This window comes from Bos indicus x Bos taurus, chromosome 3, assembly GCF_003369695.1.
Source record: "Bos indicus x Bos taurus breed Angus x Brahman F1 hybrid chromosome 3, Bos_hybrid_MaternalHap_v2.0, whole genome shotgun sequence".
Taxonomy (NCBI): domain Eukaryota; kingdom Metazoa; phylum Chordata; class Mammalia; order Artiodactyla; family Bovidae; genus Bos; species Bos indicus x Bos taurus.
Window position 1 is genome coordinate 99,946,810 of NC_040078.1, and position 13,675 is coordinate 99,960,484.

Here is a 13,675-nt window from a genome sequence, read left to right on the forward strand (position 1 = left end):
GATGAATTTGAGAAGACGGCTGTAAGGGCTTGTCACAAAGTTCTTTCCTGTTTAACATTTGTCACTGACTGACTTGTTCACCATGTTTGCAGGTGACATAAAACAGGGAAAGATAGTGATCATATTGGATGGCAGAACCTGGATTCAGGTCTTGATAGGGCTGGAACAATGGTCACACCTAACAGGATGAAATTGAACAGAATAAACCAACTCTTGAGTCTAAAAAATTCCAATTTCATGACCTCAGGGTAGTGGGTGGAGGGGTCTGGCTTAGCAGCAGCTAGTATAAAAAAGATTAAGGGGGTTTAGTCTGCAGTGTGCTGAAACCACTCATATAATGACTGTATCCTGAACTGTGTGAACTAATGTAACTGTAATGTAGACTGAAGGACATGGGGGATGATAGACCTGCTTGACTCTGCAGTGGTCAGGCTATCCCTGGAGTATGGAGAAAGAAGTCAAAGCCACATCTTGTGAGTCACATTTGGAAGACTGGAGATATTTGTCCTGAAAAAAAGAAGACTTGAGCAATATGAACTGTCTTGAAATATCTGAAAGAGGGATTAATAGGTTTGTTCTGAGTGGAAGCTAAAGGAAGATAACTTTTTGCTAAGCTGAATGTAGAATTTTTAAACTGTGTGCTTATTGGTGATGAAACAAGCTAATTCCAAAGGTAATAAGCTTCCCATCACTAAGTGTTTATAGAGTCTAGATAACCACCTGACACAAGGGTATTGTAAAAGAAATTCAGCATTGTTGGAGATGTTGGACAAGATGACTTTTAGGACTCCTCTTAGCCCTAAGATTCTATTATTCATTGGTTCAGCTATAACTCAATGGAGCTCTCATCTCTGTTGCTGCTGCATAATCAGGTGACAGGACAGACTAATTTCAATAAACATTTACTCCAGCTTACCACATACCATGTATTATGCTAAATATTTTAAGTACAGCCATAATCCCTAGTCTTGAAAAACTATCAGTTTACTGGGGAAATCTGCAAACAAATACATCATGTATGCCAGGGCAAGTCGTATGACTGAGTGTAGCAAGGAGATTGAAAGAAAAGAGAACAAGTCTTTCCTAGGAAGTAATCATTTGAATTGGGTGTTACATGGTGAATGAGGCCAGATGACAAGATAACAAGCTCTTATCAGGAACTGCAGATTTATTTTGTGAGTATACACTAGGTTCAGTAACATTCAGCTCCTTTAGCTTCCCACTTCCAGATCTAGATGCAATCCCTGCCGTTCAGCACAGACACTGAGGCCCAACGAAATCATCAGGCATTATGTACAGGATTTAGGCCTTAAGAGGAAGAGAAGTGGACACAAGGATGTTAGAAAGTGGAAATAGCTTTCTGCAGTCTTTAAAGAAACATGATTCACTTTGTCACAGTGTTTCCCAGGTAGTATGGTTGACTAGGAAGTGATGGAGATTGTAGTATCTTTCTCTTTGAGAAAGCTTTTTCCACCATTATCTCAAGCTTCCTGGAAAGAAATGTCTGTTTGTTAGCTGTTTCCTTGTCTCAGAGTATTTCAGAATATTTAGGAAGCCCCAGGCCTGATGGCCTCACAGTCACCTACACAAAGGTCTTAACTTGGAACATATCCATTTCAGAGGGTATCTTCTTCCACTTCCCACTTTTGCGTAATAGTAACCTTCACTTCATTCATAATTAAACAGTTATTAAGTGATTGTACAGTTCCAGGCACTATGCTAGGTTCTAAGTATACAGTGGTGAGCAAGATAGACATAGCCCTATTATAAAGCAGTAATATTTCAAACTATGTAGTACTAATGTATGTGTATATTAAGAGATCTGTAGAATAAAAGAGATATTCTGGAAACAAAGCAATGAGGAAATAAAGGATTATTCAATAAATGGTTCTCTAGTGATTGGTTAACCATTTGGAAAAAATAGTTAAGAGTCTTGTTTGGCAGAAACCAACACAATTCTGTAAAGCAATTGTTCTTCAATTAAAAGATAAATGTAAAATTTAAAAAAAGAGCTTCACTTTACAGTATATTCAGTTTCTATATGCAAAACCAATACAATATTGTAATTAGCCTCCAATTATAATAAATAAATTTATACTAAAGATTACTTTGTAAAAAGTAAAAGCACAAAACAATTTTAAAAATAAAGGTGACTGGTTATCTAGTCTCAGAGTAGACAGCACTAGTAAATGGGTAGAACAATAAGAAAAAAATATACAGACACATTTGGCCACATAAAATGCCAACACTGTAAATACAATTTAGTGAAAGATTCTTCCAGGCCAAGAATACTGGAGTGGGTTGCCATTTCTTTCTCCAGAGGATCTTCCCAACCCAGGGGGATGGAACCCAGGTCTTTGCAGGCAGATTCTTTATTGGTCTGAGCCACCAGGGAAGCCCAAACACAATTTAAAAGGTGCATAAACTAGGAAATTATGAATGTTTGCACCAATATTTGCAAAATAAAAGGATACAGAGAATAAGACAAAAAAGCAAACAGTAAAATGAATAAAGATTTGGATAAGTCACAAAGTATACAAAAATTTCCAATAAATTTAAAAAATGTTCAATTTCACTAATAATAGAAAATGGGAAAGTAAAATTCTACCTCTTTAAAAGATAATTCCAGGGGTGGGCAGAACTTGCATTTTAATATGTTGTTGGCAGGAGCAGAAATGCTACAACTTTCTTGGTGGGTAATCTGGTGCTAACTGTCAAGATTCTTTAAAAAATGCTCAAATTCTTCAACTAAAATTATATTTTATGGTATATAAAAACTGAGATACTCATGAAGATTTATTTCCAGATGTTCATTATAGCAAAGTTATAAACAATTTAAGTATTCAATAATATAGAAATTATTAAATATAGCACATCCATATTTTCAAAATTATTAATAAAGTCATTCTAGAAATACTTAAATATTTCTAAAATTTAAATAGTGGTAAAAATGTTTAATGATGTGGTGGTATAGTCTTTTTTATTTTTTAAGCCCAGAATTTGAAACTGTTCAGAATTGTCTCAGTGTTATAAACACAAATACCTATGGCTTGTCACATATACACTCCAGAAAGTTTTACACGATTTTTGATTTGCTTCCATAAACTATTCCTGTTATCAGAAAAACAATGGACAATATATAGTTGAGTATGGCTCTAAAAGTTTAGTATAAGAAAATATTTAGCTCTCCCTGGTTTGTACACACATTTCTTCCTGACCAGTACCTGAGCTACCAGCCCATTGTGGATGGGCCAAGGATTAGTTGTGTTGGTAAGCAAATGCCACTTCACCTCTTTGATGGTGTGTCATTTCCCAAGAGAAAATATTCAAATTACTTTGCATTGTCTGAACTATAGTGTACAAGTCCACAAAATGAGTGGCTTGGACTACTAGATCTCTCAGGTTATTTTTCAGCTTTGAAATTTTAGCACAGAATCTTGTACAGGCTGGTGATGGAATAAAGTGCCAGTGAGTTGCTGTCTGTCTATGCATTAATAAAAGTGACAGTGAGTTGCTATCTACGCATTAGTTGTCAGCTAATTTTTTTACACATTTGATTCTCATAATTCTGTCATGTAGATATAGTTATCTTCCTCAGTTTATATATGATGAAACACACAGAAAGAGTAAAAGTGATTTGCCTAAGTTTCAGTTTGTGAATGGCAGACCTACCCAGTTGTGGCAGCCTGGCCCTGGAGCAAATGCTCTTAATCACTGTCATGTTGCTTTCATTGGTTATCACAGGTCTGAGGTGTTCCAATTTCAAGTATTCTCTCCCATTGTCTTCATGAACCAATAAAATGTCTGAAAAACCCAAGTATTTAGTTATCTACAGTTCATATTCCACATGCCTTATAGTTGGAAACTTACACCTTAATTTTCACATTTGTCTGTAATCTTAGCCCCAGATCTCATAGTAACCATCTACTTCACTTGTGAAGTTAAAGCCTTGCTGGGGTTACCTGCAAGTATCTTTCAAGATTGTGTGGGCCAGCAATGTGTGAAAAATGTGTTGAGTGAGGATGGATTGAAGGATTCAGGAATACCTTCTTTACTTCTATTAAGGCTAAGTAGAGATTTGGTTACCAGGTATTTTTTCCTGCTCCCCTCATGCCCCCACATTGCTGCTGGAGGGGTCTGTCTTATTGGTGCCATCCAGTTAGCTCAAACATGAAGTCATTCATGATTATTACAGCGTTCTCAGGGAACAACAGCTCAAGCAAAGGGAATGACACTTTTGCCCGAGAATAGGAGCCTAGCTCCTGACAAGAACCTCTTTTGAGGGTCAGTCTGATAGGAGGAATGCATGGAGGTAGGGTAGAAGCCAAAAGAAGTGTCTTATTTTTAGATTTGAGGAACCTCAGGCCCCTACTACCTTTGCTTCAGGCTGAATAAGCACCCTGCTTAACAGGCTTTGTCTCCATTAAGTCCATTTCCCATGTAGGGTAATTATCATTAACAGTAAAGTTACATTTTATATTTTACAGTTTATAAAGTGCTTGAATTTACATTTACAGTCTCCAGTTCGATCTTTACAACAAACCTGTGAAGGTGATATTATCCATATTTTACAAATGAAGAGGTTGAGTATGTCGCAGAGCTGGCACTTTTCAGTCATCAGACTTTCCGTGCACCTTAGGAGAGAATGGGGATTTAGAGAAGTATTTGCCTTTTGAGGTAGGCAGATCCTTTTGAGGTAGGTAGCTGTAGTTCCTAATCTCTGATATATGTATCAGAATCATTTGGGGGTAGATTTGAAAATAAAGATGCTTGCATCTTACCTCAGATGTAATCACCAAGTCTGGGTACATGGCATATGAATTTTGGAGAAAAAGTCCACAGTAAATTTGATGTATTCCAAAGGTTAAAAATCACTTGTGTTTAGAGTTCTCCTGAATGTATCAGAGTAGACTGGTGAAACCTCATATCCAAGTATGGCCTTGGAGAAAACTAAGACTTGGTCCCTCCTCTCCAGGAATTTATCTGGTTGGGATGAGACATGATGTACACAGGGAGAGTGACAATACCATGAGACATATTTACCATTGTCTAAAGACATGAATAGTCGAGTATGAGTTCCAAAAGGAGGAGGTTGCGGGGGGGGGGGGGGGGGGGCAGTCAGTGAGATCTACAATTTTAGGGAGAAATGAACAGCCTCAAAGAGCAAAATGTTGATAGGTCCTTTCAGGAAGTCTGTTTGGGCAGTGGAGAGCATTTCTGGCAGATGTAGGAAGGAACAAAGGCAGGTTTGGGTCCCTGAGGTGACCAGTTTTGCCAAAGCAGAGCTTTCCTGAGCAAGTGGGAGATACAGCTTCTCCAGTAGGCAGAGCCCATATTGTGGACAGCTTTCCCTGCCAGGCTGAGGAACTTTAAATATGCTGCTGCCCTGATCCCCTTGGCAGTGGGGACTCAATAGGGGTATTGGAGAATAGTGTAATCAGAGTTGTTTTTGAATACAAAGATTAAACCCAGTGGACTTGTGTAAAAGTTTGGGAAGGGAAACAAGGAGAGCAGTCAGGAAGCTAATGAAGTACCAGGTGTTAGGTAATAAGGGGCTGAACAAAGGTGGCAGCAATAAGAATGAAAAGGTAGGATCAGATTCTAAAAACAAACGTGATAGAACAAGTATTTCACTTGAGGGACATTTTGGCAAAATTGTCTCTGGAACCAAATTTCCTGGGTTCAGGTTTTGGTTTTTGCTGTACCACACAGCTTGTGGAATTCTTACTCCCCAACCAGGTACTGAACCTGGGCCATAGGCAGTGAAAGCTCAGAGTCCTAACCACTGGACTGCCAAGGAATTCCCTCTTGAGTTTCAAATCTTAATCCTACCACTTAATTATGTAACCACAGGCAATGACATTTGTGCCTTGTTTTTCTTACCTGTAAATTGGATCTAATAGTAATATATACCTCAAAGATAAGAGGATTAAATGAACTTGCATGTTATTTAGAACATTTACTGGCTTAGTAAATAGCTAGCTATTGGAAGGAAACTATCCCGTGGGTAGCACTTAGTATCACAGCTGTCTGGAATGTTCTCTGCTTTTCAGAGCGTGACCTGTTGGCGAGCCAAGTTTATGGAGGCCTTTTTTTCCCATGTTCTACGTGGAACCATTGATGTGTCTTCTGACAGGCGTCTTTGTGACCAGCGCTTCTCACCTCTCCTGCATAGCTCCCGCCACGTCCGGCAACTCACCATCTGCAACATGCTGCAGGGTGCAACTGAGCTGGTGGCCGAGCCCAACCGCAGGGTTCTGGAGACCCTGGCCAGTTCCCTGCACACCCTTAAGTTCCGCCACTTGCTGTTCTCCGATGTGGCTGCTCAGCAGTCACTTCGGCAGCTGTTACATCAGCTTATTCACCATGGGGCTGTCAGCCAGGTGTCGCTGTACTCCTGGCCTGTGCCCGAGTCAGCCCTTTTCATTCTTATCCTCACCATGAGTGCTGGCTTCTGGCAGCCAGGCCCTGGTGGTCCGCCCTGTCGCCTCTGTGGAGAGGCCTCCCGAGGCCGGGCCCCATCCCGAGATGAAGGGTCCCTTTTGCTGGGCTCACGCCGGCCTCGCAGAGATGCTGCTGAGCGATGTGCTGCAGCTCTGATGGCCTCCCGGCGAAAGAGTGAAGCCAAGCAGACGGCCAGAGCTGCACCTGCCACTCGGGTAACACGCCGGAGCACACAGGAGAGCCTGACAGCAGGCGGCACAGACTCTAAGAGGGAGCCCCTCCCTCCAGCCACCTCCCATGAGGCTCCTGGCACCAAACGCCCACCTTCTGCTCCAGCCACCACCTCCTCTGCCTCTGCTTCCTCTTCCACATCCTCATCTAAACGGGCTCCAGCCAGCTCAGCCCCACAGCCTAAGCCCCTAAAGCGTTTTAAGCGAGCTGCAGGGAAGAAGGGTGCTCGCACCCGTCAGGGGTGTGGCGCAGAATCTGAAGACCTGTATGACTTTGTTTTCATTGTGGCGGGTGAGAAAGAGGATGGGGAAGAGATGGAGATCGGAGAAGTGGCTTGTGGAGCTTTGGATGGATCAGATCCCAGCTGCCTGGGGCTTCCAGCACTGGAAGCCTCCCAACGATTCCGCAGCATTTCCACCTTGGAGCTTTTCACAGTTCCACTCTCCACAGAGGCGGCTCTGACACTGTGCCACCTGCTGAGCTCCTGGGTGTCTCTGGAGAGCCTCACACTCTCCTATAATGGTGAGTGCCCTGGAGGGCTGAGATTTGGTTTCCCAGCACACCAGCTGTGCCCGTCAGGGGGAATAGGGGATATGATCAGGAAGCCAGAGATGTGGCCCTACCCACCTCAGGGAAGAGACTTAGTGGCAGACTCAGTGCTACAGAAGATGGATATATGGTCTATGGCTTGATCTAGTTGGAAGCAGGGGTTCCTGAGGAGCAGTGAGAATCTGAAGAGTCTACTTTGGATATGGTAGGCTAACCAAGGGCAGGTGGGAGAGTATAATGTATATAGGCCCAAGGAGAGGGCTGAGGTTGTCTCTTACCTATCATATCAAAGGAGCTGTACAAAAAGGTGTGGGACACTTGTTTAAAAAAAAAGATCAGACCAGCAACCTGCCAAACAGTCCTTAGGTCTTGCCCACCTTGTTGTGCCCAACTAGCCAAACTTCAGTTCTGACTGAACCCAGGAATCTACCTATGTTGCTGAATGCTGCTAAAGTCACACAATTGCAGATTAGTGTACTGTATACATTCCTGGTCATCAATCTCATATGAACCCTGTTTGCAATGTCAGGTCCATTCCTAACTCTACTACTTCCAAATCCTTTCTTCTTTTCCTTTCCTAGTAAATCTCACCTGCTTCACAGAGAAAATAGAAGCCATCACACATGAACTCCCTTCAATTTGTTAACCAGCCTATAAACTTCTGCATTTGCACTCTTTTCATCACAGTGGGATAAATGGCTGTCCTGTCTAAGGCTAACTCATCTGCTTGTGCTCTGGATCCATACACTCACCTCCCTAGGAAAACTTGTTTTTCAAATGCCTTAATAAGAACTTTTATATACTGCCTATTATGTGCCTGACATACTTTAAATATTCTTAAAACTGGTTTAATCCTTAAAATTGTGAAGCCAAGTGACTTGCCCAGGATAAGTCGATAGATTATAGACCTAGAATTCAAACCCAGGTGACCTGGCTCCAGAACTCATGCTTTTAAAGCACTAACTACTTAATGCTGCCTCTGTTCTCTGGATCAGGTATCCACCCAAAACTACCACCATATCTCCTCCATATATTCTACTTATGAACTACTGTCCTATTCTCTCCTGCCCTTCATAGACAACCTTAAGAGTTATCTGTGCTTTCTTCTTCTCACAGCCACTTCAGCCTTGCTTACACTCCCTCTACTGCATTGGGGACCTAGAGGTGACCAAGGCTATCTGTGTTGCGAAGTCCAGTATATACTTCTTAGTCCTCATATTCTTGACATCTACTATTCTGCATTTTCTTCATGTAATAGTCTCACTTCTAACCTCAAAAATTTCTGACTTTTTCTCCCTTTCTGGACATTATTTGCCCTAATATTCAGAGTTTCTCAAAGCTCTCCCACTTTACATTTCCTGGACAATTTTGTCCATTTCCTTGATTTCAAAGGCCAGCCATGCTCAAGACACCCCCATTTTGACATTAGCACATTATCTTAACTCCAGACCAGTTTTTCCATCTGACAACTAGGAATCACAGTATTGATAAACTGCATTCCCCAAGCTGAATTCATTTTCTTCCTTCTGTTCTCAGTGACATCACAGATGATTCAGTTGCCCAAAAGAAACCTGGATTCTTACTCCACATACATTAAAGATATCTCTCTTATTCCACATATATTAAAGATACAAATTGTATCTTTACAATCTCTCAGAATCACTTATCTCCACATCCTTAATTCAGATTATCATTACTTCTCACCTGGATTCATCATTTCAGCAGTTTGTCCATACTCACCATAGTTGTTTATGCCACAATCAAAGTAATTTCAAAGTGCAAATCTGTAACTCATTCATTTAAAAATTCAGTGGCTTCTTGTCACCTACTTTTAAGTTTTACTTACAGGGTCATTCATGTTCTTATCCCTGCTCACCTTTATAGTTGAATACTTCCCTCCCTTATACTTCACACACCAGCCAAATTGAGAATTTTTCAGTTCTTGGAACCTGCTACTTTCTCCTTCAGGTCTTGATATATGCAAAGTTCACTCTGCCAGTCACTCTTCTTCCACCTTTTAGCTTGTTTAGGACCTGCCTGCAAAGTCTTTACTGATGTAAGCTAGCCTGGGTGCTAAGTAGCCATCCTTTTATTTTCACAATACTCTTATTTCCCCAGTTCTCATCCCATGCTTTTGTTATCAGGTAGGAACAAGATCTGCTGCCCATGACTTATCTAGCAAAAAAAACAAAACAAAACTATTTACTAGGGCTGGTTGAGGTTTAAATGAATCAACAGGAGCCTGCTCAGTCCAGAGATATAGGTGTGTAGCTTCCACAGAATTATTTGCTTTGTGGCATTAATTACCCTAACCTTTCTGGATTCTACTTCCTTCTGTGGGATATGGTTTTCTGCCCCATTCCCACCCAATGACCCTTTTAAAGTATTCCCTGTTGGATCACTGTCATTCTCCAGCTTAGTTTTAGATGTTACCCATGACCTACAGGAAAAGTCCAGAGGTCTGTACTGTTTAGGTCCATCATTCAGCTAGCAACCACATGCTGCCCCACATTCTATCATGTTTTGTGACTCTGGCCTGACTGATGCTTGAGGGTATGACCCAGTAGAATAGACACCAGTCGGCTGGTTACCTGAGGAAAAAGCAAGACAATGGATGAATAATTGAGAATCATTGAAAATAATCTGATCCAGAGCTCAGATTTGGTAGTTTAATCAATATCTGAAGTTGTCTCTGAATGTTATCCCTGATGTAACTCCCACGATTGACCTAATGTCTTTCCTGCCATAGGCCTGGGCTCTAATATCTTCCGTCTACTGGACAGCCTGCGGGCCCTGTCAGTCCAGGCTGGATGCCGCCTCCGTGCCCTGCATCTCAGTGACCTGTTCTCACCACTGCCCATCCTGGAGCTGACACGTGCCATTGTGCGAGCCCTGCCCCTGCTGCGGGTCCTCTCTATCCGTGTGGACCACCCCAGCCAGAGGGACAACCCAGCTGTGCCTGGGAATGCAGGGCCCCCTAGCAACGTAATTGGGGATGAGGAGATACCAGGTGAAGCTTTGTGTGCGTGTATTTCCTCACAAATGTGCAGGTGTATTTGTGTGGGCCAGGCAAAAGATTTCTAATCCAGGTCTCTTAAACCACCACATTCCTGGCTATCTATAATTTGTTCCCTTTAGAGCCTGCTAATCTTAAAGATGGGCTTACCTGGTGGTTCAGATGGTAAAGAATCCTCCTGCAATGTGGGAGACCTGGGTTTGATCCCTGGGTTGGGAAGATCCCCTGGAGAAGGGAAGGCTACCCACTCCAGTGTTCTGGCCTGGAGAATTCTATGGACTGTAGAGTCCATGGGGTCACAGAGACTTGGGACACAACTGAGTGAACTTCAGTTTTCAAGATAACCATGGGTTGGATAGATCTCAGACCAACACTAGCCTAGTAGGGAGTCACTGGCACATCCACTCCAGAAAGGAGTCTGAACCAAGAAACGAACTGATGGGTCCCCATGTTATATGTTCTCTTAGTTCCTACGTGTCTCATATCCCACCATTCTGCATATGCTAAGTTGCTTCAGTCATGTCTGATTCTTTGTGACTCCCATGGACTGCAGCCCACCAGGCTCCTGTGTCCATGGGATTCTCCAGGCAAAAATATTGGAGTAGGTAGCCATTTCCTTCTCCAGGGCATCTTCCCGATCCTGGGATCAAACCCACGTCTCTTATGTCTCCTGTATTGGCAGGCAGGTTCTCTACCACTGGTGTCACTTGAGCCCACCATTGTGCATACTCTTTTACTATACTTGTGTCTGAGTAGTCTTCTTGGATTAAAAGCACCGTTAAGGGCAAGGACTAAACTGTATTAGCATCCTGCCAGCACATATAGGCACTCAAGGACAAGTAGATGAATAAATGATTTTTCAGTGAATCCCTTAAGTACAGGATGAGACCTGCAATGGGAGTGAAGTAGATATAACCAGTTGGAATCTTCTCTTCCTACCATATCCAGAAAACTGCCTGGAACAGCTGGAGATGGGATTTCCACGGGGAGCCCAGCCAGCCCCACTGCTCTGCTCTGTACTGAAGGCCTCAGGTTCTCTGCAGCAATTGTCCCTGGATAGTGCCACCTTTGCATCTCCCCAAGATTTTGGGCTTGTGTTGCAGACACTCAAAGGTATGATCCAGCTAGAATGATAAAGGGAAGAGAATAGAAGGGGACTTTGTTCTTTGGGAAAGCTAAGGTCCATGAACTTTCTCCCAATCCAGAGTATAACCTAACCCTAAAGAGGCTGAGCTTCCACGACATGAATCTGGCTGACTGTCAGAGTGAGGTGCTCTTTTTGCTACAGAATCTGACTCTTCAGGGTAAGTTCTTCATCTAGAACCCAGGGACTCATTGGTCCTCACTGCAGAACTGCCATGGTCTCACTGAATCAACAAGCCATAGTTCTTTTCTTAGTCTTACGTCCTCATAACTAAAATTATAGAACCTGCATCACCTTCCTTCTAGATAGTCCCCAACCTAACCATTCCTATACTAAACATGGGAAATTATTCACTTGTAAATTACCTCACCTGAAAGTATTCTTACCTTCCACTAGCTGACAGAAATGATGGTGGTGGGAAGGGATAAATGTGCTATCAGGCCCCCCTCATAGACTTGTCACTAATGTCCACCCCTGCATAAAAGGAAGTGAATGGAGAACTGTCCATCTAGAGAGTCTCCACATAGGCTCAGTCTCTGGTTTGAATCCTGACTTAGCTGCAACCTTGCTTGAGGGTTTGGACAAACTATTTTCTCCTGGGACTCTATAAAATGCTTATAACCCTTTTTAAGGCCCTGGGGACAGGTGGGACAGCACCAGTTCTCAGGCTGCCACCAGAACTTGTTCCAATTTTTCTTTACAGAGATTACCTTCTCCTTCTGCCGTCTGTTTGAGAAGCGCCCAGCCCAATTTCTGCCCGAGATGGTTGCTGCTATGAAGGGCAACTCCACATTGAAGGGCCTCCGGCTGCCAGGGAACCGCCTGGGTGGGGACAGGGCCCTGAGGAGGGAGAGGGGGAAGGAGCCAGTCCTCTGACCTAGAAACTCAGTGGGTGAAGGCACATACCTCTCCACTGGGAAGACAGGGGTTGGGATACAGTTGTGCTGGGGCTTTAGGAGACTGGGCTTCTCTCCAGCCAGAATTGGGTTGGGATACCTTTGTTTCCTATTCTGGGGTAAAGGTCATGAGCATTTCTCCCCATCTCCCCAGGGAATGCTGGCCTACTGGCCCTGGCAGATGTTTTCTCGGAAGATTCATCCTCCTCTCTCTGTCAGCTGGATATCAGGTACCCGTGGGGGTGGGGAATGACAAGGGATAAAGCTGCAGGGACACAGACCAGGGATTGATTCCTGGGTTTCTGATCCTCACCCCTACCAGTTCCAACTGCATCAAGCCAGATGGGCTTCTGGAGTTCGCCAAGCGGCTGGAGCGCTGGGGCCGTGGGGCCTTTGGTCACCTGCGCCTCTTCCAGAACTGGCTGGACCAGGATGCAGTCACAGCCAGGGAAGCCATCCGGCGGCTCCGGGCCACCTGCCATGTGGTTAGCGACTCGTGGGACTCATCGCAAGCCTTCGCAGATTATGTCAGCACCATGTGATGGGCCCAGGCCTCACAGGCCCATGCTCAGTACCATCAGCTTGCAGGGGCTGAGGCATGGGCTGCCCAGAACTCCCAGCACCAATTCTGTCTTTCTCTTTCTGCTATCTTTTTTCTCTTTTTTCCTTTTTCCCTTGCACTGAGGTCCTGGAGGCCTTGACGGGGCCCAGCAAAGGCATTCCCACACCTGGGTTTGGAGCCTTTGGGTTCCTTACCCAGTACTGGGCCGGGAGGTTTCAGTGGTCATCAATCACTGAGGACAGCCCCCGTCCCCTTCCCTGCCCCAGGGTTCTTGCTTTCCTTTCTCAAGCAGGTACCCAGGCTTTAGTGAAGGATAGGAGTGCCCATTACCAGGCCTCTCCTCTCTGCTGGGCTTACCATGCTGCTTCCAGGCCTCAGTCCCTTTCATACCTTTATTCCTTTCTTTTTTTTAACCAAAATTTTTCTTATAAAATAAATTTTGGGCAAACATCATGCAGCCCTTCTTGATTTTTCTCTCAGAGAACAAAATCCAACAGTGCCCTATTGGGCAGGGAGTCCCCTTTTCCCATCTCTTTCCTCTAACAGCTACACACCAGACCAGCTGGTTAAAGGTGGAGGCCCCGCTGCTCCTCATGGGAACGCTGGTGGAAAACAAAGGTGATGGCAGTGGAGGCAGCATCCCAAGCAGCCTGGAGTACCTCATCCTTGAGCCCCCGCTTATCAGTGCTGTGGTTCCACTGAGCCAGGTCTGAGGTGCAGTCAGAACCGTCAGGGGGTGGCCAGACCTGGTGGTTGTTGACACAGCGCCGGCAGCGCAACCTGGGGGCAGAGGACAGAAGTGTGGTTACTGTGGGTCCCAGCTCCATGCTGTG

General features: G+C 44.0%; 2 protein-coding genes and 1 long non-coding RNA gene across 6 annotated transcripts in view; 1 reads left to right on the forward strand and 2 right to left on the reverse strand.

Moving 5' to 3' along the window:
• The window catches only part of LRRC41 (leucine rich repeat containing 41), an 18,375-nt gene extending 5,080 nt beyond the window's left edge, over positions 1 to 13,295 (forward strand). For all 3 annotated transcript variants that reach the window (XM_027537383.1, XM_027537384.1, XM_027537385.1), the window contains exons 4-10: positions 6,054 to 7,197; positions 9,974 to 10,234; positions 11,189 to 11,353; positions 11,446 to 11,544; positions 12,088 to 12,210; positions 12,435 to 12,510; positions 12,603 to 13,295. In XM_027537383.1, coding sequence (XP_027393184.1) covers positions 6,054 to 7,197; positions 9,974 to 10,234; positions 11,189 to 11,353; positions 11,446 to 11,544; positions 12,088 to 12,210; positions 12,435 to 12,510; positions 12,603 to 12,822 — 2,088 coding nt within the window. In that variant the 3' untranslated portion in view covers positions 12,823 to 13,295. The remainder of the gene's footprint in view (positions 1 to 6,053; positions 7,198 to 9,973; positions 10,235 to 11,188; positions 11,354 to 11,445; positions 11,545 to 12,087; positions 12,211 to 12,434; positions 12,511 to 12,602) is intronic.
• LOC113889947 lies at positions 1,149 to 6,057 on the reverse strand. The gene is made up of 3 exons (XR_003510378.1): positions 4,544 to 6,057; positions 3,673 to 3,804; positions 1,149 to 1,308 (listed from the first exon to the last, which is right to left on the reverse strand). It is a non-coding gene; the product is annotated as an uncharacterized LOC113889947 (long non-coding RNA).
• Positions 13,276 to 13,675, reverse strand: part of RAD54L (RAD54 like) — a 26,298-nt gene continuing 25,898 nt past the window's right edge. For both annotated transcript variants that reach the window (XM_027537387.1, XM_027537386.1), the window contains exon 18: positions 13,276 to 13,622. In XM_027537387.1, the coding sequence (XP_027393188.1) occupies positions 13,409 to 13,622 (214 nt within the window). In that variant the 3' untranslated portion in view covers positions 13,276 to 13,408. The remainder of the gene's footprint in view (positions 13,623 to 13,675) is intronic.